General features: G+C 45.1%; 2 protein-coding genes across 5 annotated transcripts in view; both read right to left on the reverse strand.

Moving 5' to 3' along the window:
* Window positions 1–14901, reverse strand: part of DHX38 (DEAH-box helicase 38) — a 52551-nt gene extending 37650 nt beyond the window's left edge. For 2 of the 3 annotated variants that reach the window (XR_012233940.1, XM_073584517.1), the window contains exons 1-3: window positions 14748–14901; window positions 427–786; window positions 152–315 (exon numbers count right to left, since the gene is read on the reverse strand). Coding sequence is in view for 2 of the 3 variants with exons in the window: in XM_073584517.1 (XP_073440618.1) it covers window positions 152–315; window positions 427–725 (463 nt within the window). In the remaining variant the exon portion in view is untranslated. Of the gene's footprint in view, window positions 1–151; window positions 316–426; window positions 787–14742 lie in introns of all 3 variants that reach the window. The other variant, XM_073584524.1, reaches the window with a different exon arrangement.
* Window positions 14902–16119: 1218 nt separating this feature from the next.
* DHODH (dihydroorotate dehydrogenase (quinone)) lies at window positions 16120–21759 on the reverse strand. Of its 2 annotated transcripts, none has more exons than XM_073584539.1 (9): window positions 21663–21759; window positions 20247–20459; window positions 19511–19710; window positions 18759–18841; window positions 18302–18489; window positions 17595–17708; window positions 17363–17516; window positions 17123–17282; window positions 16120–16456 (listed from the first exon to the last, which is right to left on the reverse strand). In XM_073584539.1, exons 1-9 carry the CDS (start codon window positions 21738–21740, stop codon window positions 16375–16377), a joined length of 1272 nt encoding a protein of 423 aa, XP_073440640.1. In that variant the 5' UTR covers window positions 21741–21759; the 3' UTR covers window positions 16120–16374. The 2 variants fall into 2 exon arrangements, with proteins under 2 accessions (XP_073440640.1, XP_073440645.1); XM_073584544.1 differs by lacking the exon at window positions 21663–21759 and adding an exon at window positions 21553–21641.
* Window positions 21760–21972: the final 213 nt, after the last annotated feature.

Raw genomic sequence — 21972 nt, forward strand, 5'->3', positions numbered from 1 at the left:
GCAATGAGAAGGGGTGAATTCTTAAAAAGTTGCAAATTATGGACTACAGAAGGTTTGTGCAGTATTATGCAACTTTTTTAATGCCCAAAAGTGTTGTGAACGCTATAATAAATGTCCCCCCGGGCTGCGTCGATTCGGATGATCACTTTACCTCTGTCTCGGCTACTTCGCTCCTTCCGTCGTCTGTCGTCCTTCGATGATGCATAGACCCCGTGTTCCCTCCTCTCGCGTTCTCTCTGGCGATTTCGCGCCAAGAACTCCTCGTTCACTCCACCAGTATAAGATGGAGTCTCCACACGGGCGGTTCTGTAGTGTCTGGAAATAAATACAAGACATTACTAATCATAAAGACACCTCTATGACAATATCAGCAGCTCTAATAAAGTCCCTTGGAGCCAGAATAAAGCCCGATTATCTGCCACTTACCGGTCTCCATGGCTGCCACGACTTATCCGGTCCCCAGACCCTTCTGAAGGCTTCTCTCGATCTTCCCAGTCTCTAGAACCCAATTTAGTCTTTTTGTCCCCCTCCTGTCGCTCCTTTTCTTCTCTCTCTTTCCTCTTCTGTGCAGCCAACAAGTCCAGGCCCAACAATGAGGAGCGAGGAGCAGGAGCCTTAAACACGTGCTGCTCGGTGCTGGAGCTCTTCTTCTTCACCACTAACCCTCCTTCTTCATCAGAGGGGTCGCTGCCCTCCAGCCGGTGCAGAGACGCTTCCTCCTCCATGTTTAATTTGGCACAGCGCCTCTTTTAGAATTGATAAAGTGACGACATATATCAGTGGTTTCTGGAAAGAAATGATAATTGGTGATGATCACAGATATTGGCAACATCTAAAAAGTGATAAGTTCACACATAGCGGTCGTGCAACCTAGAAATTTGCCGAGCGCAGTTTTATTGCGGATTCGCCAAGGAGAAGCTCAGTAACCAAAAAATTCATGGCGAAAAAAAAAAAAAAAAGGCACGAGACAAGAACCAGCAGCCAAACAATCAACCAAACCATTGTCGAACACGGTCAATACCATTCCTGGTGGTGATGGTGCATGTGTTCGCCCCCATTAAACTTCCTGTCAACACGAGTTAACTGATGAGTTCTTAGTTAAAGGGGTTTTAAACTACTATTTTAGCTCATTTCATACAATAGGTACGGAAAGTATTCAGACCCCTTTAAATTTGTTTCATTGCATTCATTTGGTAAATTCAAAAAAGGTCATTTTTCCTCAGTAATGTACACTCTGCACCCCATCTTGATGGAAAAAAAAAAACCAGAAAGGTAGAAAGTTTTGCTACTTTTGTTAAAAAATAAAAACTTAAATATCACACAGTCATACGTATTCAGCCCCTTTGCTCAGACACTCATAGATATAAGTCACATGCTGTCCATTTCCTTGTGATCCTCCTTGAGATGGTTCTACTCCTTCATTGGAGTCCAGCTGTGCTTTATTAAACTGATAGGACTTGATTTGTAAAGGCGCACACCTGTCTATATGAGACCCTACAGCTCACAGTGCATGTCAGACCAAATGAGAATCATGAGGTCAAAGGAACTGGCCAAGGAGCTCAGAGACAGATTTGTGACAAGGCACAGATCTGGCCAAGGTTATAAAAGAATTTCTGCAGTACTCAAAGTTCCTAAGAGCACAGTGGCAGCCATAATGAAATGAAAGAAGATTGGGACCAACAGATGTCTTCCTAGACCTGGCCGTCCAGCTAAACTGAGCAATCATGGGAGAAAAGCCTTGGTGAGAGAGGAAAAGAAGAACCCCAAGATTACCGTGACTGAGCTCCACAGATGCAGTAGGGAGATGGGAGAAAGTTCCACAAAGTCACCTATCACTGCAGCCCTCCACCAGTCGGGCTTTTATGGCAGAGTGGCCCGACGGAAGCCTCTCCTCAGTGCAAGACATATGAAAGCCCGCATAGAGTTTGGTAAAAAAACACATGAAGGACTCCCAGACTAGGAGAAATAAGATTCTCTGTTCTGATGAGACGAATATAGAATTATCACCAAAAAAGTTCTAAGTGGTACGTGTGGAGAAAACCAGGCACTGCTCATCACCTGCCCAATACAATCCCAACAGTGAAACATGGTGGTGGCAGCATCATGCTATGGGGGTGTTTTTCAGCTGCAGGGACAGTACGACTGGTTGCCATTGAAGGAAACATGAATGCGGCCAAGTACAGAGATATCCTGGATGAAAACCTCTTCCAGAGTGCTCTGGACCTCAGACTTGGCCGAAGATTCACCTTCCAACAAGACAATGACCCTAAGCACACAGCTAAAATAACAAAGGAGTGGCTTCAGAACAACTCTGTGACCAATCTTGACTGGCCCAGCCAGAGCCCTGACCTAAACCCAATTGAGCATCTCTGGAGAGACCTGAAAATGGCTGTCCACCAATGTTCACCATCCAACCTGACGGAACTGGAGAGGATCTGCAAGGAAGAATGGCGGAGGATCCCCCAAATCCAGGGGTGAAAATCTTTTTGCATCATTCCCAAGAAGACTCATGGCTGTACTAGCTCAAAAGGTGATTCTACTCAATACTGAGCAAAGGGTCTGATTACTTATGGCCATGTGAGATTTCAGATTTTCTTTTTTTAATAAATTTGCAAAAATTTCTACATTTCTGGGGTTTTCTTCAGTCAAGATGGGGTGCAGAGTGTACACTAATGAGAAAAAAATGAACTTTATTGAATTTACCAAATGGCTGCAATGAAACAAAGAGTGAAAAATTTAAAGGGGTCTGAATACTTTCCGTACCCACTGTATGGCCCAACTCTTCTTAAAAACCGTTTTTTTAATATACACCCCTACACCTCGGTGTGGGTCACATAACCCTTCGCTTCTTTCTGCTTGCTGCCATTGTTTTCTCTCTGCATGCATAGGGAGAGACCTGTCAGTCACTGGCAATGGGCAGGGAGAAGGCACCAGGGTTCTGCCATTTTGACTAGCCACCACAGCAACTCATGCCGCCATCAGGAGCAGAGTGACATGCTCTTCTCAACCTGTCCAAATCCTGTCCCCAGATGAGAGGCAGACAGGACGCAACAGGCAGGAAGAACATCAGCAACTGGTTACGTGACCACACCGAGTTGTGGTTATAGGCAGAACGCAATGAATGAAAGCATATGCAGAAAGAGAGATTGTTAGGAAGAGTTCAGAAATTAGAAAGTGGGTCAAATAGTAATGGAACATCTCTAACTTATTCTACGGCCACAAATGTGCAGCAAACAAAGTCTGGAGAAGTCAAACAGTGCAATGAACTCCAATTACAAAAATTACATGCACTAAAGGGAAAAATAAAAAACTAAAAGGGGACTCGAAGCTGGACATATAAGAAAAGACAGACATATGAAAAGAGGGGTGGATACTAGAGGTGAGAAAATCAATTTGCAGGCCCCTGGTGGAGGAGCCGCATCAGTAGTCAGCAGAAGTAGGATGAAATACTTATAAGGCCTAATTCAGACATCCATTTTTTTTTTTTTTTTACAAACAGACTATAATGTGTTCTATGGGGCTGTTCACATTTCCATGGGGTTTTTTGCCACGTGTCCATGCAAAAATCACAGATGTCTTTTTTTTTTTTTTTACCAGCATCACAGATTAAAAGTACCAATACCTGCCTAAGGGTCTGTGAAAATCCCAAGCAGCACATGGATGGGATCAGTGTACAGTCCATGGTCAACATTGCAAAGCAGAGAAGCAGCTTTGTAATCTACATACTTATCCACATGTGAAAAAGACAGACATGGTGAATACTGACACTGACCAAACGCCGATGACATTTTTTGAGTACGTTAAATGGGGAATTCTGAATGAGGCCTTATAGTCATGTCCACTACCTCGCAACAGCTCCTTAATAATAATTTGGTAGCAACCGCTCAAAGAATCAGCTAAAAGAATTCAAACACATCCAACTTTGAGACGATCAGCTAAAACAACCGTTGTCTGGCTAAATTCAGACACGTATGGACCGGCCGAGGGTCTCCAGACCCAAACATCTCAGAGTAATGCCCGCGGTCAGTCTACATCATGGCCCGTACACTGACTGTGTATGAAGATCATCTCAAATTGCCCTCAATGTCCACCTGACAAATGGTCTTTCTGGTGGAAACGGTTCTTCCAACTTCACATGTCTGTGTTTCCGGGAAGTGTGGTGTCATTCTTCACTTATACTGGAAACACACGCACATCCATTATAATCTACGGGGCTGCACACAAGTCCTTGTTTTCACACTGACCGGAGTGACCCCCACATAGAAATGTCCCTTTTTTGTCAGCAGCAAGGATGATAGTACGTACCACACATGGATGACATACATGTGACATGTACCAAAATGGAATTCAGAACAAAAATTACAGATGTTTAGGTGTTAGATGTGCAAAATAGAGCGAGACGTCGGGTAGATAGATATCGGAAAGAGATAATTAGCTGAACTAGGTTGGAGCTGCGTGGGACTTTTTTTTTTCTTTTTTAAATTAAGGGTATGTTCTCACGGTCAGTAAATCCTAAAAACCCACAGTGTCTAGATGTTACAGCATAGTGGAGGGGATTTCATGAAATCCCATCTCCACTATGCGTCCTGAGACGCCTCCGGCTTCCCTGCGGAGATGCACATGTGGCACGTCTTTCAAGACCGCAGCATGTCAAATTATGTGGTGGAGACGTTCAGTTCACTATCATTAGATGCGGTAAAACTGCATTATCTTCTTAGTCACATGCATATACAGTTGTGGCCAGAAGTATTGCCAACCCTCTTTTTTATGTTTGGTGTGGAATTATATCCAATTTGCCTTTAGGACAATTCTTTTTGTGTTTTTTCATTTAAGACAAATTAAATGAAGATAATAATACCAAAGAATTTGTGTTTGCAATCATTTTCAGGAAGAAACCAAGTATTATCTGACAGAATTGCAGGGGTGTCAATACTTTTGGCCACAACTGTAAGTGCGGGAACGCAGTTCACTACACGTGTACTAATTTAAATAATGTTTTACCTTGTTTCAGCCCGAAGTTCGAGTACACCGCAGTTCTCGCGATGAGCTGACCGCAAGAACTGCCGTGTACGTGACTGCCGGGGTTATCTCCAGTCACTAGCCAAGTTCTCACGATCAGCTGATCACGAGAACTGCAGGCAACGTGACCGCCGGGGACAGCATTATCTCCGGTCATGAGCGGTCATCATCTTCAAGCTGAGCTGTGTCTTGATGTCAGGCTGAGTGGTGGCATAATGCCACCATTCAGCCTGACATGCAGATGTAGCAGAGCTGGAATCATCGTGGGACAGTATGTATATCTTCTCGGCGGACAGGTCAGGATATTGTTGATTATTTTAATTCTCTTGGAATAGACGATGCAATGAGTATGATTTAATTAAGATCTAGCACGGTGGCTCAGTGGTTAGCAGTGCAGCCTTGCAGCACTGGAGTCCTAGGTTCGAATCCCACCAAGGACAACATCTGCAAGGAGTTTGTATGTTCTCCCCGTGTTTGTGTGGGTTTCCTCCAACACTGCAAAGACATACTGATAGGGAATTTAGATTGTGAGCCCCGATGGGTACAGGTGATGATAATGTTTATGTAAAGCGCTGCGGTTTTATATGTTAGAGCTATATAAAAATAAAGATTATTATTAAAAGGAGTCTGTGTCATTATTTCAGTTAAAGGATTTTATTCTGGCTGTGCCTCTATTTACCATATAAAAAAGGTGACATCAACCCCACAAAAATGAACCCCAGGGAAAGTGGGTAGAGCCGGGTAAAGTGCCACAATTGGCGCATCTATGGATTGTGGGCTGCTATTTTTAGGCTGGTGATGGCCAAAAATCCATGGGCCTCGCCAATCTGTGAATACCAGGCCGCAGCTGTCTTTTTCCTTGGCTGATTAGCAAAAATAGGGGGACCCCACGCTATTTTATTTTGGAGGGGATCCAACTATTTTTGCTAACCATCCAATGTAGGCAGACTGGTGCGGCCTGGTATTATCAGGCTGGTAAGGTTCATAGATATTGGATCCTTACCAGCCTGAAATACCAGCCCAAGTAGTCTGCTTTACTCTGGCTGTGGTTACCATATATAGGGGGACCCCACGCCAATTTCCTTTAACCCCTTAACCCCCTGAGCTTTTTTCGGTTTTGAGTTTTCGTTTATCACTCCCCTTCTTCCTAGAGTCATAACTTTTGTACTTTTCCGTCAGTATGGCCATGTGAGGGCTTATTTTTGGCAGGACGAGTTGTACTTTTGAACGACGCCATTGGTTTTAGCATGTCGTGTACTAGAAAACGGAAAAAAAACAAGTGCGTTGAAATGACAAAAAAAAGGCAATCCCACACTTGTTTTTTGGTGAGCTTTTTTGCTATGTTCTCTAAATGCCAAAACTGCCCTGCCATTATGATTCTCCAGGTCATTACGAGTTATTACGAGTTCACAGACACCAAACATGTCTAGGTTCTTTTTTATCTAAGTGGTGAAAAAAAATTCCAAACTTTGCTACAAAAAAAAAAAAAAATTTCGGAGACCCGTAGCGTCTCCATTTTTCGTGATCTGGGGTTGGGTGAGGGCTTTTTTGCGCTGACGTTTTTATTTTTAATACCATTTTGGTGCGGATACGTTCTTTTGATCTCCCATTATTGCATTTTAATGCAATGTCACGGCGACAAAAAAAAAACGTAATTCTGGAGTTTCGATTTTTTTATCGCTACACCGTTTAGCGATCAGGTTAATCCTTTTTTTTTTAATTGATAGACCAGGCAATTCTGAAAGCGGTGATACCAAATATGTGTATGTTTGATTTTTTTTATTGTTTTATTTTGAATGACGCGAATGGGGGGGGGGTGCGACTTGATCTTTTGTGTTTATTTTTTTTAATATTTAACACTTTTTATTTACTTTTGGAATGCTTCAATAGTCTCCATGGGAGGCTAGACGCTGCCACAACTCGATCGCCTAAGCCAGGGGTCCCCAACCACCGGTCCGCGGCCCAGCACCGGGCCGTTGCAGTGCCCTTGCCTGTCCGCGGACACAAGGGGAGCCGGCGGCGGTGCAACAGCTGATACTCACCTAGCGGTCCCTGTCGGCGTGGGCGGCTTCATCCAGCGCTGAGCGGTCACGTGAACCGCTCATTTAAGGTCATGAATATGGACGCCACTCATCTCCCATAGGCGTGGCGTCCATATTCATAGACCTTAATGAGCGGTAGCATGTGACCGCTCCACACAGGGGCTGAAGCGCCGCGAGATGCAGGGAGGGAAGTTCAGCGACGGGAAGCAAGGTCAGCGATGTGAGGGTAAGTATGGTGGGGGAGCCGAGCGGAGCCATATATACACAAGGGAGGGAGAGTGGGAGCGGAGCCATATATACAGGGGAGGGAGAGTGGGAGCGGAGCCATATATACAGGGGAGGGAGAGTGGGAGCAGAGCCATATATACAAAGGAGGGAGGGTGGGAGCGGAGCCACATATACAAGGGAGGGAGGGTGGGAGCGGAGCCATATATACAAGTGAGGGAGGGTGGGAGCGGAGCCATATATACAAGGGAGGGAGGATGGGAGCGGAGCCATATATACAGGGGAGGGAGGATGGGAGCGGAGCCATATATACAAGGGATGGAGAGTGGGAGCGGAGCCATATATACAGGGGACGGAGAGTGGGAGCGGAGCCATATATACAGGGGACGGAGAGTGGGAGCGGAGCCATATATACAGGGGACGGAGAGTGGGAGCGGAGCCATATATACAAGGGAGGGAGAGAGGGAGCAGAGCCATATATACAAGGGAGGGAGAGAGGGAGCAGAGCCACATATACAAAAGGAGGGAGGGTGGGAGCGGAGCCATATATACAGGGGAGGGAGAGTGGGAGCGGAGCCATATATACAGGGGAGGGAGAGTGGGAGCGGAGCCATATATACAGGGGAGGGAGAGTGGGAGCGGAGCCATAGATACAAAGGAGGAAGGGTGGAAGCGGCCTATATACACAGGGGAGGCAGAGTGGGAGCGGAGCCATATATACAGGGGAGGGAGAGTGGGAGCGGTGCCAAATATACAAGGGAGGGAGGGTGGGAGCAGAGCCATATATACAAGGGAGGGAGGGTGGGAGCGGAGCCATATATACAAGGGAGGGAGGGTGGGAGCGGAGCCATATATACAAGGGAGGCAGAGTGGGAGCGGAGCCATAGATCCAAAGGAGGGAGGGTGGAAGCGGCCTATATACACAGGGGAGGCAGAGTGGGAGCGGAGCCATATATACAGGGGAGGGAGAGTGGGAGCGGAGCCATATATACAAGGGAGGGAGGGTGGGAGCGGAGCCATATATACAAGGGAGGGAGGGTGGGAGCGGAGCCATATATACAAGGGAGGCAGAGTGGGAGCGGAGCCATATACAGTCATATGTAAAAGTTTGGGCACCCCTATTAATGTTAACCTTTTTTCTTTATAACAATTTTGGTTTTTGCAACAGGTATTTCAGTTTCATATATCTAATAACTGATGGACTCAGTTATATTTCTGGATTCAAATGAGGTTTATTGTACTAACAGAAAATGTGCAATCTGCATTTAAACAAAATTTGACCGGTGCAAAAGTATGGGCACCCTTATCATTTTCTTGATTTGAACACTTTTAACTACTTTTTACTGACTTCCTGAAGCACTAAATAGGTTTGATAACCTCATTGAGCTTTGAACTTCATAGCCAGGTGTATCAAATCATGAGAAAAGGTATTTAAAGTGGTCACTTGCAAGTAGTTCTCCTATTTGATTCTCCTATGAAGAGTGGCATCATGGGCTCCTCAAAACAACTCTCAAATGATCTGAAAACAAAGATTATTCAACATAGCTTTTCAGGGGAAGGATACAAAAAGTTGTCTCAGAGATTTAACCTGTCAGTTTCCACTGTGAGGAACATAGTAAGGAAATGGAAGAACACAGGTTCAGTTCTTGTTAAGCCCAGAAGTGGCAGGCCAAGAAAAATATCAGAAAGGCAGAGAAGAAGAATGGTGAGAACAGTCAAGGACAATCCACAGACCACCTCCAAAGACCTGCAGCATCATCTTGCTGCAGATGGTGTCACTGTGCATCGGTCAACAATACAGCGCACTTTGCACAAGGAGAAGCTGTATGGGAGAGTGATGCGAAAGAAGCCGTTTCTGCAAGCACGCCACAAACAGAGTCGCCTGAGGTATGCAAAAGCACATTTGGACAAGCCAGTTACATTTTGGAAGAAGGTCCTGTGGACTGATGAAACAAAGATTGAGTTGTTTGGTCATACAAAAAGGCGTTATGCATGCGCTGTATTGTTGACCGATGCACAGTGACACCATCTGCAGCAAGATGATGCTGCAGGTCTTTGGAGGTGGTCTGTGGATTGTCCTTGACTGTTCTCACCATTCTTCTTCTCTGCCTTTCTGATATTTTTCTTGGCTGGCCACTTCTGGGCTTAACAAGAACTGTACCTGTGTTCTTCCATTTCCTTACTATGTTCCTCACAGTGGAAACTGACAGGTTAAATCTCTGAGACAACTTTTTGTATCCTTCCCCTGAAAAGCTATGTTGAATAATCCTTGTTTTCAGATCATTTGAGAGTTGTTTTGAGGAGCCCATGATGCCACTCTTCATAGGAGAATCAAATAGGAGAACTACTTGCAAGTGGCCACTTTAAATACCTTTTCTCATGATTTGATACACCTGGCTATGAAGTTCAAAGCTCAATGAGGTTACAAAACCAATTTAGTGCTTCAGGAAGTCAGTAAAAAGTAGTTAGGAGTGTTCAAATCAAGAAAATGATAAGGGTGCCCATACTTTTGCACCGGTCAAATTTTGTTTAAATGCAGATTGCACATTTTCTGTTAGTACAATAAACTTCATTTGAATCCAGAAATATAACTGAGTCCATCAGTTATTAGATATATGAAACTGAAATAGCTGTTGCAAAAACCAAAATTGTTATAAAGAAAAAAGGTTAACATTAATAGGGGTGCCCAAACTTTTACATATGACTGTATACAGGGGAGGGAGGGTGGGAGCGGAGCCATATATACAGGGGAGGGAGGGTGGGAGAGGAGCCATGTATACAGGATGGGACAGGGGAGCCATGTATACAAGATAGGAGAGTGGGAGCAGAGCCATGCATACAGGATAGGAGAGTGGGAGCAGAGCCATGCATACAGGATGGGAGAGTGAGAGCAGAGCCATGTATGCAAGGATGGGAGGATGGGAGCAGAGCCATTTATACAAGGATGGGACAGGGGAGCCATGCATGAGCTGGAGTCACACATAGCGACTTACCAGCGATACCGACACCAATATCAAGGTGTCAGGATCGCTGGTAAGTCGCTATGTGATCGCTGGTGAGCTGTCACACAGACAGCTTCACCAGCGATCAGCACAGCGATGCCAAGCGCCCGGCATCACATGCCATCCCTGTAAAAAATAGAATTAAAATAAAAAATATTGTTATTCTCACCTTCCGACATCCTGCGCAGCCTTCCTCTCTCCACGCTCCGGTCCCAGTAATCCTTTGCGAGAATGACCGCGAGACGTCACGGTCTCGCGGGAGCGCGAAGTCTCGCGGTCATTCGTGCAAAGGATCACTGGGACCGGAGCGTGGAGAGAGGAAGGCTGCGCGGGACGTCAGAAGGTGAGAATAACAATATTTTTTATTCTAATTCTATTTTTTACAGCTGATCACTGGTCTCCCGCCTGTCAACGCAGCGATGCGTGCTGGCCAGCGGGAGCCCAGCTTCCAAAAAAAATGTCCAGCGGTTTCTTACAGCGATCAGTGATACGGGCCGCTCGCTGATCGCTGTCACACACAGCGATCTCGCTGGTGAGATCGCTGTTACGTCACAAAAGTTGTGACTCAGCAGCGATCTCGCTAGCGAGATTGCTATGTGTGACTCCAGCTGTACAACAGGGGGAGCCACACAGAGCTGGACAGGACGGGGGGAACCACACATACATTTTCTGATGATTAGAAAATAATCAGCATGTACAGTACTCCAGTACAACTTTTCTTAAGTGCTCAATGCTCCATTTCCTTGTAGGTTCCAATCATCATTAGCAGTGACGGTCATCAGTATAAGTAGCCCAGTGCTCCCACTGAAACAGAGAAACAAGCCAGGTGCTTCCACTCATTCAAAACCTATGGTGAGCTGAGTCACATTATAAATGTTATAATTAAATGATAAGTATGCACTGCTACACTACAACCAAGTCCATAGCCCCGCCCCCTTATGACCAAAGCCCCGCCCCTGTCACACCTCCATCCCCGCCCTGCTGGGCCATGGAAGAATGGTCTTGCATGAAGCCGGTCTCTGGTGGCCTAAGCTACATACAGGCGATGCTCAGATCGCCTGTATGTAGTAGAATTAATGCATTGCTTTGAGCGCCGACAACAGGGAGGCGCTTAGCAATCCGGCATCAACAACCATAGGAGACCTCTGGTTGTTATGCTGACGAACCGATGACCCCCGATCACGTGACGGGGGTCACTGGTGAATGCATTTATGAATTGACAGCAGTATTTAACAAGTTAAAAGGAGCAGGTGGATTGTGATTCCACCCACGCCTATTGCAGGCACATGTCAGCTGTTCAAAACAGCTATGTCACGGATTTGATGTTGGCTCATCACCGGAGCCCTCTTCAAAGCGGGGGTAATGCCATTGGACGTACTATTCCGTCCAATGGCAGTAAGGGTTTAAAGTAATTTTTATTCATTAAAAAGGAGGGGACCTCTCTGTGTGCTTGCCTCCACTTCCTGTGTCATGTACGTCTGGCTGTGTCACAAGATTCACCATTATGTAAAATAGCACACATGCATAGTGAGCTGCGTTCCCGCACTTAATACGCATGTGACTAGGAAGACAATGCGGTTTTACCGCATCTAACGATCGTGAATGGGTAATTTACGCAGCGGAGACTGAACATAAATTGACATGCTGCAGTCTGAAAAGAAGTGCCGCATGTCCGTCTCTGTGGGTGAGCCGCGGGCATCGGTGCACACAGTGGGCATGGGATTTCTTGAAATCCCATCCACTATGCTGTAACAGCTGGACGCTGCAGATGTACGCAGCATCCAACCAACAGAATTTACTGACCATGGGAACATACCCCGATATATCTGCAAATAGGAAATCACTTTTTTTTTCCTTCCCAGAAGCCACCTTTCAATTAGCTTTATTTCAAGTGACAAAACAACGCAGGCAATGAAAAAAAAAAAAACAACAAAAATGCATGTAAAAACGCAGGTGACCTGTCAGTGACCTCAGATGCAGATTTGGTGCAGAATTCACCTGCGTCAAATCCGGAGCAAATACTGAGCCATTCCTGACCGCAGCAACATACCCTGATTGGTGAACGAGGCACAGCGTCTTGTTTCTATTTCACTCTTTTTATGTTTGTCAGATTTCCATTTGTGGAATACAGCAGACTCTCTGTGCCACGTCGGAACCGAGTGGGATTTTTTTTTCTTTAATAAATTGGTGAACCAGAGAAAGTGTCGGGGAGTGTTTATCAAAAAATAAAGTGTGTGGGTTTTTTTTATTTTTTATTACTGGGCTAGTTGTGAGGGTGTCTGATAGACACCTCTCCATTACTAACACCAGAGCTTGATGTCAGCTGTGCTTCGAGGCAATTCACAGCTGACATCAACCCCAACTAAAAATACCCATATTGCCAGAGCAGGGCAATCAGGAAGAGCGAAGGACAAGCGCCAGAACAGGTGCATCTAATGTGATGCGACGATTCTGGGACAGCTGACGGCTGGTATTTTTAGTCTGGGAACGGCCCAATAACTAGGGACCTTCCCAGCCTGATAACATGTCCACACCAGTCTGCTATACCTTGACTGGTTAACAAAAATAGGGAGGACCACATGTAGCTTTATTTCATTTATTAGATCTCCATGTACAGTAATAAACACATGCAAGTCACTAATTATCTCTCACAGATATCTATCTTTTCACAACTTTAGCACTTAAAAATCTGTAATTTCAATTCTATTCCAGTACAAATCACACAGAGTACACATGTATACAGATATGGCCAAAAGAAAACCACACGGATAGTAATAAGAGACCGTCTTGTACTTTTTTTACGCAGACGTGTGAAGGGGGCCTAAGGAGTATTCCCATGTGTTGCAGCCACAAGCAAATTGCAATTGTGCTACCCTGCATCTGCAATTTCCATAAAACACAGCACTGTAGCTGGGCTTGGTTGTTTCCATAGTCCAGATCATCTGTGGCTGCCTGACATGGCATGAGTTTGGCTTTAAGGTTGGTAATCTACGTAAGACACCTGTGCCCACCAGTCTCAAGCATGCTCTGATAGGTAGGGAGATAGGAGTCAACAGCAGTTCAGCAGAAACGAATGATCAACCCTTCCATGCCCCATGGTGTATAGATCTGTCATGGGTAGGAATGTAGGTGCAGGAGACACAGGAGGGGCGCTGGCTACTTCTAACAGCAGCGATCAGAGCTGCTGTATAACCATTTCAAAGCTGTCAATCATGGACAGCAACTTTTAAAGGGGTTGTGACTTCAGATCTGAATGAACACCACATGCTGTACGGGTTTCTCCGGGGCCAGTAGATCACATTTCCACAAACATGCAGTTTGCATACTTTTGGGCACATTTCAACGACACGAGTCCAGGCTGGTATATTGAGTGCGGCTGTGCAGGTCTGGTCGGCACGTGACAGCTTGTATGCAAATCACATACCGGTGGATATTTGAAAGCCAGCCCCAGAGAATCTGCAAAGTGCGCAGTGCGCCCCTGTGAGGTTTCAAGAATGTGCAGTCACAGAGTCTGGACAACCCCTGTAAGTAATGCCATCCAGGTAGTGTGCCCAACTGGGTGCCATCCCATACCCCCTCCCACTGGGCGCTGACGAGCTTCTGAAGGCCCTGTCTCCATCTTGGCCCTCTGGTGAAAGCCAAACAATCACTATTCACATACAGTGTAAAGAGGGTGTGTATATATATATATATATATATATTTATTTATTTTTTTTCCCCAACATCATTCTTCCAGTAGAAGAAAAAAAAGTTAAGCTCTGGATCTCTTCACCCCAAAAAAACCCAATCAAAACATTAGATTGGTTAAATGTAAAAGCTGCAAATAAAAAAAAAAAAAATCTTAAGTGCCGATTTCTTTGTTTGATTTTTTTTTTTGGGGGGGTGTAGAGGGGACAAAGCTGCACCTCCAATAATAATGGAATAAAAACCTGATCTGGGCCCCAAAATGGTATGAAGAGAAAGAAGCGCATACGACAAGTCCTCAGGGGTCCCAGAAAATCTGCACACAGAACAGACAATATCATCACTGAAGACTCGTCCCACAAACAACAAGCTCCGGGGGCAGAAAGATGATATTATGGCTCCTGGAGGAAATTAAAAAAAAATAACATGCAGAAGAGGAAAGGGTTAACGAGCAGTGACCGCCCGGGCGCGATGTACGGCAGTGTCGCACAATAACGGCTGATCTGGAGGAGACACCGGCTGACGTTGTCCATAGCAACCAGGGAGCTGCCGCCATTATCCCCCCGGTCTCCTGTACATTATATACAGCGCACTAAGCCGCTCTAGACGGCGAGACGGAGTCCGAGCCAGCGACAGACCGGAGACAGGCGCCGGTACAGGACGCGTGGGCGCCACCTCACACCGCACACACCGTCCTCTCCCCGGTGACACACACGCACAGCTGCCGCTTCACGGACCGAAACCAGAACCGGTCAAACACTTCCACTTACATTACCTCAGACCGTGGGCGCCGCCATCATCCCAGAATTCCTTTAGGTTCTTTCAACATACTTTATTGACTCTTAGTGAGGCAGAGCTGCTCACTTCCGGTTTGAGCGGAAGTAGCGGCCATCTTGGTACACCCGTGTGCTGTGCTCTGCTAGCGCGGTCATATTGGTACTCTCTGCATTGCAGATGTGGAAGAAAGTTCTTTAATTCCAAGATTATATATAATATAAAATGTTAGCACTATAATATATATAAAATGATTTATTAATTATCGATTGAGGGCATCTTTAGAGCCTGAAGTACATGGAGCCATTATTGACCTTGTGAACCACAGAATATTTTAATTTTTTCACATTTTTAATACATTTACATCTTCCTAACATGTTTGCAGCCTCCCTTTTATTTTTCAAGGGACGTATTGTAGACAATATTTGCACGAAAAATTCTGTTTTTGATTAATTAAAAAAAAAAAAAATCGGATTGATTGTATTTCTTGTTTTGTGTCGCATTTTTGTTGTAAATGTTTATTTCTTTCAAAGGCACAGATGTTTATTAAAAGGGGTTGTCCACTTTTCAGGACTTTTTTTCCACCTTAATACAAGCATTTTGGGCCAAAAAAAAATTTCCGCAATTGGATTTCGTCAAACAGTTTGCAGAGTTTTTATCTTCAGCGGCTTCCATCCTGCACTGGCTGCAGAAAGAGTTCACTGAGCATCAGTCAGTGAGCTCGGTCTGATGGGGTGCTGGTAATTTTTTTCTCCGTCTTTCTCGCCTCTCAGCTGATTTATGACCACAGACCTCATCAAAGGTGAACAAGCAGGGAAATAAAGAGCTTGTAAAAGTAAGATTTTTAATGAAATCCAATTGCAAAAAGATGTTTTGAGCACCAAAATACACAAACTACAAGAAACTTTAACACTGACTTTGAACTACCCTAAGTCTGTTGGGTGGGTGGGTGGGGGGGGTGCAGTACCCAGCACCCCGACAATCAGCTGTTCCCGATGCCTGAATTGCTCAGTTGTGCCGCTGCACAGCTCCACGGACAGTATAGTGGCCGCGGCTGGGTACTGCACATCCGCTCTCTTACAATCATTAGGTGGCGGATGTGCAGTACCCAGCCGCGGCCACTATTCCGTTGATGGAGCTGTGCAGCTCCACCGTCCGCTTTCTACGCCCCCAAATGCAGATGTCGTCACAACACCATCTTGTGGAAGCAAACTGCCTGTAGGAACGCCCAGGAGCAAGGAGGAAATCAGAAAAGCGGAGACTTGAGCCAAGTGGAAAGATGGAATAGGGCACCTCAGAGGTTTTCTTGCTCTTCAGTTACGTCTCCATTTTTTTCCCCCAGGAGTAATACAATTTAAATACTTCCACAAATGATCTGTTAAAGTGATTTTATTAAAGGGATCAAATCCAGACTTTATAATGTGGTCCATGAAGTCGTCATCGTGAGTCTCCTTGTCTCCTACTATCCCAGGGTGAAGAATCCGCCATTGTTGCTTGCATATATGGCTCAGCCCTTGTGATAGGAATTAATAATTCCAGTATAGATAGTGTCAATGTAAAATGCTCATCACTGCTGCACAGCCGTCTCCTCCACCTTTTGGAAATCTTTACACCGCTGTGGATTTTTATTAGGACTTTGCAGCCGTGTTCTGACTTTTGCTCCTATGAGCCGCACCGACTGCTTCAGAGACGCTGGAAAACCCTTGATCGCTGTAAAGAAGACAGAACACAGATTATTCCCTCTGCTCTCATTTACAGTATCCAAAATGTATGGCAATGCAATTGGCGCAAATTCTTCCCAACCAGTAGCTGACCAGCCACCATTTTGCTGGATTCAAGAGAGCCGGGAAGGGGGTAAGAAACTAAATTCTTAATGAATCTCTCCGCTTCCCACTGGGTCATTCTGGACTTGATTCTCCGGTTAGGTCTCTGGCATGTCCGATACAGTATGTGTTTTAAAGGGTATGGCGACCTTTGCAACCAAGTTTCTCATGTTTTGTGTCTACTGCATATCTCTTCAAACCTTTGGACGCAAATTCTAAATGCAATAGATGATGTCTCCAAAGATGTCCATACCTATCAAAAGGAATCCGTCAAGTGGTTTTTGACCCCAAAGTGCCACTACTGCCATGCATTGCAGCTGTAGTGCTTGCTTGTAGAATGGGGGACACTTTAGCAGGAAGGGGCCCCGCATGGGGGAAAAAAGTTATACTATGGGGCCCAGGATGGAGATTACTTAAAAAGGAGCCAGGACGAGGGACATTACTTCATGGGGGCAAGGGCGTACGTCTTTATAGGATCTAGACTGCGATAAGGACCTACACATCTGACCACCTTGCAAGAAAACAGAACGCACAAGGATCCTCTGCTACTTACATAAGTAACGTCTCCAGCTCCCGTGTCACTTTTCCTATAACAGGGGGTCCTTGATAAGTAAGTGCTGTGTATAGCTGAACAAGCGAGGCCCCGGCACGGATCTTCTCCAGAGCGTCTAACCCACAGCTGACTCCCCCTACGCCAATGATAGGGACTTGGCCTGAGCGAGTAACACAATGTCACATACAAGAAGTTGACGGCAGTGACCCCAGTACAACCAGATTCAACCTTCGGCCTCACCTGAGGTCAATGCATACATTTCTTTAATAGTCTGTGTAGACAAATCTCGTAGAGGAGCCCCACTTAACCCGCCCGCCTCTATGCTACAAGGGTCCTTCAGCGTCGAGGGGCGGCTAACGGTTGTGTTGGTGACTATCAGACCTTCTATGCCGAGCTGCAGACGAAAGCATAGTGGTTAATATATATATGCCCCACGACAGCACACAAAAGAGTCAGGGCATGATCACTGCACCTCGGTCACTACAGCGGCAATGTCTTCTTTATCACTTCGGGACAGATCGGGCGCTATCTTCACGAGTATTGCAGGCCGGTGTTCATAGGGCAGTGAGTTCCGAGCGTTTACTACCTGCAATGAAGGCATCGTATATAAAGATTTCTGTACCACCACTTATGTGTCAAGACAAAGAAAAAAAGCCTCAACTAGATAATAAAGCATCCTTAAATATAACCATCGTGTCAATCCAAAAAGTTACAACTATATCTGTATATAGTGAACATTGGAGGCAGAAGGTATAAACGTCAAACACGCTGACTGGGGATCAGAATTGTGAGAACATGTCATCCACTTTATGTTGCCCGAACCATGGGGTAAGAGAAGCCTAGAAGGCAGTCCTGGGTTAAGAATAAAAAAAGATGACTAGGCAAAAAAAAGAAGCCTAAAGGGCTGGCCCTGGAGAATGAGAATGCCAGAAGACGGGTCAGTGGGTGTGCCCAGAGAGAGAAAAAAAAAAAAATTAAGAGAAGTCCAGAAAGTGGTCCCTGGGGAAAAAAAAAAAAAAAAAAAAAAAAAAAAAAAAAAGACCAGAGGGCTGGGTCAGAGTAATGAGAAATGTCAGAAGGGGGTGAGGGTGGGCCCTGGGGGTAAAACAAATCTTTATAGAAAAAGGGACTTGTCTGGAGACGGAGAGCAGGAAGCCGCTGTCAGGTTCCCTTTCATACCTTGGCCAGCAGATGGTGCAGCTTCTCTCTGCCCTGAAGAGCTCTCAGTCCGGGGGTATTCGGGCTCGACACGTTGATAACTAGGTAGTCGGCCAGGGGTCCGAGTTCACGCACTCCAATTGTGTAATCGGCAACTGCGTTTTCCGATATTTTATTCTTTCCCAAATTTATACCCAGTGGCATTCCCTCTGGAAAAACATAACACAAAAGTCGGACTATTCTTTGCTTAATTACTCCCTTTTCAGAATTAAATCGTAGTATAAACTTGTAAGATTTGACACTGAAAAAAAAAAAACCTCAAATCTTGAGTAACCTGCACTTTTCTTTGGAAGAAACAAATTCACAATTTTACTTTATATGTGATTGAAGAAGAAAAATAACCACAGAGAAAAACCAGGACAAAAATATATGGAATTAATTGTAAATTGTTGTTAGTAGTCAGATGTCTCCTACTCACCAGCAGTCAGGGTCTTCTGCGTCTCTGCCCTCCGCAGCAGCCGGTGGCGAACCACAGCTATACCGTGACTGTTAAATCCATATCTGGAGAAAAGTGCACAACAACAGATTAATCACAGAATTTATCACAATATTTAATAGACTTAGATACAGCAATCTTTCTCTTGTCTGGATGAGTCAGGCAGGGAGAAACTGGAGGTGACTCTTCCCTCTGTGCCCGGACTCCTCTCCGGGGTCTGCAGTACTTTTTAATAAAACATCATTGGTCGTAAAGAGGGAACATATCTGGATTGCTTGCTGCCTGAAAAAAAAATCTTATTTGTTTTATTTAGAGGATGTACAAATATTTGCATGCAGTTAGCTCCCCATGGTCTATTCTCTTTGGCGATGAGTTCTGCTTTTCTCTCGGACACAACGATAGCCAGATATTGATCTGGAGACCACACGTGGGCAGAGCCAGAAGGCGCCAATGTCCCACTGGTCCCATTCCTGGGATGTTTTCTCAATACGACAGCACCAGGCCGCATGTTGCTGGTGCTACTGTGAGCAGCATCTCCAGACCTGTCTACCATCACGCACATTTGGGACCAGACTGATCAGTGATTACACAGAAGTGTCTCCTGCAGCAGACCATTAATAACCTCACTGCGTGTGGCGCTCATGCCCCATAATCGCAGACACATACATATGGTGGAGACTGGAACAGACTAATGGGAGTTTGGACACTAATGAATAGAGTGAATCATCCGTCACCTGTTGATAATGGCCTGGTCTTCAGGAAGGCGAAACACTCTGGGCTTCTGGTTTCCTTCTTGGGGGTCCGGGGTTACACTTCCAATTTCTACAAAACCAAAGCCCATTTTGAAGAGTCCATCTACAGCCTCTGCGTGCTTATCAAACCCGGCAGCCAGGCCCACGGGGTTTCGGAACTTGTAACCTAGTACTGTAGTCTCCTAGGAAGAAGAAAAAAAAAGTTTGGGTTAACAGATGGAAGATAATTACCATGAGGAATCCTTGCTGCAGCCACCAAGCCAGGTCTTCACATTCTAGAATTAATTAAGTCTGTGGCTCTCTGCTGCAAAACTATACTCTCCGGGCATGGAAAGTCGGCGTTTTTCAAGAGAAAAAGCAATGTGCTGCCATAGTCTGTTGGGTGGGAAAAAAATACCTAAACACCCCAGATTGGTGTCAGCACTGTGCTTCACGCCATACTCTTGGTATCAACTTTTGGCAGGGGCACTACATGAACACTGCAGGCAATCAGCGCTGATCAGTTGCAGCCTTCACGCTTAATCTGAGCAAAAGAGACACCCGAGACTGGCGGGGAATACAGCGCGAAGTACAGAGGAGCAGCGCCATTTACTAGGGGCTGTTAGAAGTTGACTTTCCCTTTAACAGACAGACTTGCTCAGTAATGAAATGCCCCAGACTAAGGAACCCTACTTGCCGCTCCTATTTTTTGCAGAACGACAACTCCTCGCATTCGTACCAGATGTTGTGAATGATGCTGAGCACATCGTGGGACAAGACCAAGAGCCGCAAACTTCAGGGACAAGGTGTGCGCCCGTTCAGGCGATATCGCTTTCTGCAATGTCGGCATCAACCATTCTGCATAGAAACGTTCATCCCCTTGAACAATAAGAATGGAGGAGAAGAGGAAACCTCCGCCCCCCAGGATAACCAGGGCATCCTTCACCCAGCGCTGAAAGAGAGGGAACAAAGGAGATTAGTTCAGAGGATCCCTTTAACATTGGACAGTGGGGATTTGGCGTCTGTAAACCCTGCTGTTGGTTAAGGGTCACTTCAGACATTCGTGCAAATTGCTGCGAGCACGGACTGGGTGCAGGTCTCCCGACCAGGGCGCGACAGCTCCATACAGGTCTAGGAGGCTGTGGACGGCCAGGGCAGTCCGTGTATGTCGGTCCGTGCTCGGATATCTGCAAGAACCATAGAAGGCAGATTAAAATGTCTGGACAGACCGGGTTTTATGTTCTGGCTCAAATGTGGGACAATCACCCGTAAAGGGCCTGTCCAGGGCCAATCACATCCACATCACTCATAATATGGCATCTGCACGCTCCAGTGCTAAAGCAATAGGGCAGAAGCGCCATATTTTAATTATATATATATATATTTTAGACAAGTAGGTATAAAATAAAAAAAAGTATCGTTTAAAAAAAATTTTGATTAAAAAAAAGTCTAAAAGAAAAAAAATGTGTAGGTATATATACACACTTTTTTTTATCATTCATTTTTTAAGGTAAACTATATAAAACTAAAAAAATATATATATATATATCTTTAAAAATGTATGATAGGAAAAATGTGTGTATTATTTTATATTTTTTAGTAATTTTATATATATATATATATATATATATTTTTTTTTTTTTTTAAAGGAGTCATCCACCTTTGCAGACAGATAGTTGTCCTCAAAAGTGCAAGTCCTCTTTAGAAAAAAAAAATAAAAATTATATATATATATATATACACACACACACAGCTAAAAAAAAGAGGGAACACTAACATTTCCCTTTATTTTTTTGAGTAGTATATATATATGCTCACACACACTATATATATTTTTTTAACACTTTTTGGGATAAATCTCTGTATAATGTGGCAGCGAGCAGAGCTCTTGCACACAATCCTGCAGTTATATCCGGGAAACAAACCGCAGAACTGTTCCACTTTATTGGCCCGCAGCCAGGAGAATCCCCTCTAAATGACAGCTGCAAGGACTACATATCCCAGCATGCCCTTTCAGCCAGCACGCTGCGTGCTCTCGCTGGCACCTGTAGTTCTTCCATAACTGTCCTAACCCCACGCATGTGCCGGATCCAGACACCTGTCACACATCTGACGAGCACTGACCCTGCAGAGAGCGGGCACGCCGAGCTGTTACCTTCACGTGGGCTCCAAGCATCTTCACTTCCGGTTGTTGCGCCACGTGACCGGATGTTATGTCTCTCCGAGCCGCCATGATGGTTGAGGGCAAAGAGTCCTGGCAGGGGAGTTGGGCTGGGTGGGTAGGAGCTTCTATTTGTTTCTATTTTTTTTTTTTTTTTTGCCTTCTGAATAAATATTTGATATAAAAATCACCCCAGACTGTAAATGTGAGAAATGTTCACACTTTCATTCCTTCTTCTGTGTTAGAATAATGACACGAGGGTGTTTGTTTGCGTCCAGACGTCCTGTTTTCTTTGCATACGAGA

This window comes from Dendrobates tinctorius, unplaced genomic scaffold (assembly GCF_039654945.1).
Source record: "Dendrobates tinctorius isolate UK_male_01 unplaced genomic scaffold, ASM3965494v1 ptg000009l, whole genome shotgun sequence".
Lineage (NCBI taxonomy): Eukaryota > Metazoa > Chordata > Amphibia > Anura > Dendrobatidae > Dendrobates > Dendrobates tinctorius.

Coding starts and splice junctions, on each gene's coding strand:
- DHODH (XM_073584539.1), bottom strand. CDS start 21,740: ATGGCGGCTCGGAGAGACATAACATCCGGTCACGTGGCGCAACAACCG. Junction 19,711..20,246: donor AGCATCATTCACAACATCTG/GTACGAATGCGA, acceptor TCTTCTTCCTAG/GAGACTACAGTACTAGGTTA. Junction 17,283..17,362: donor AATGTATGCATTGACCTCAG/GTGAGGCCGAAG, acceptor TTACTCGCTCAG/GCCAAGTCCCTATCATTGGC.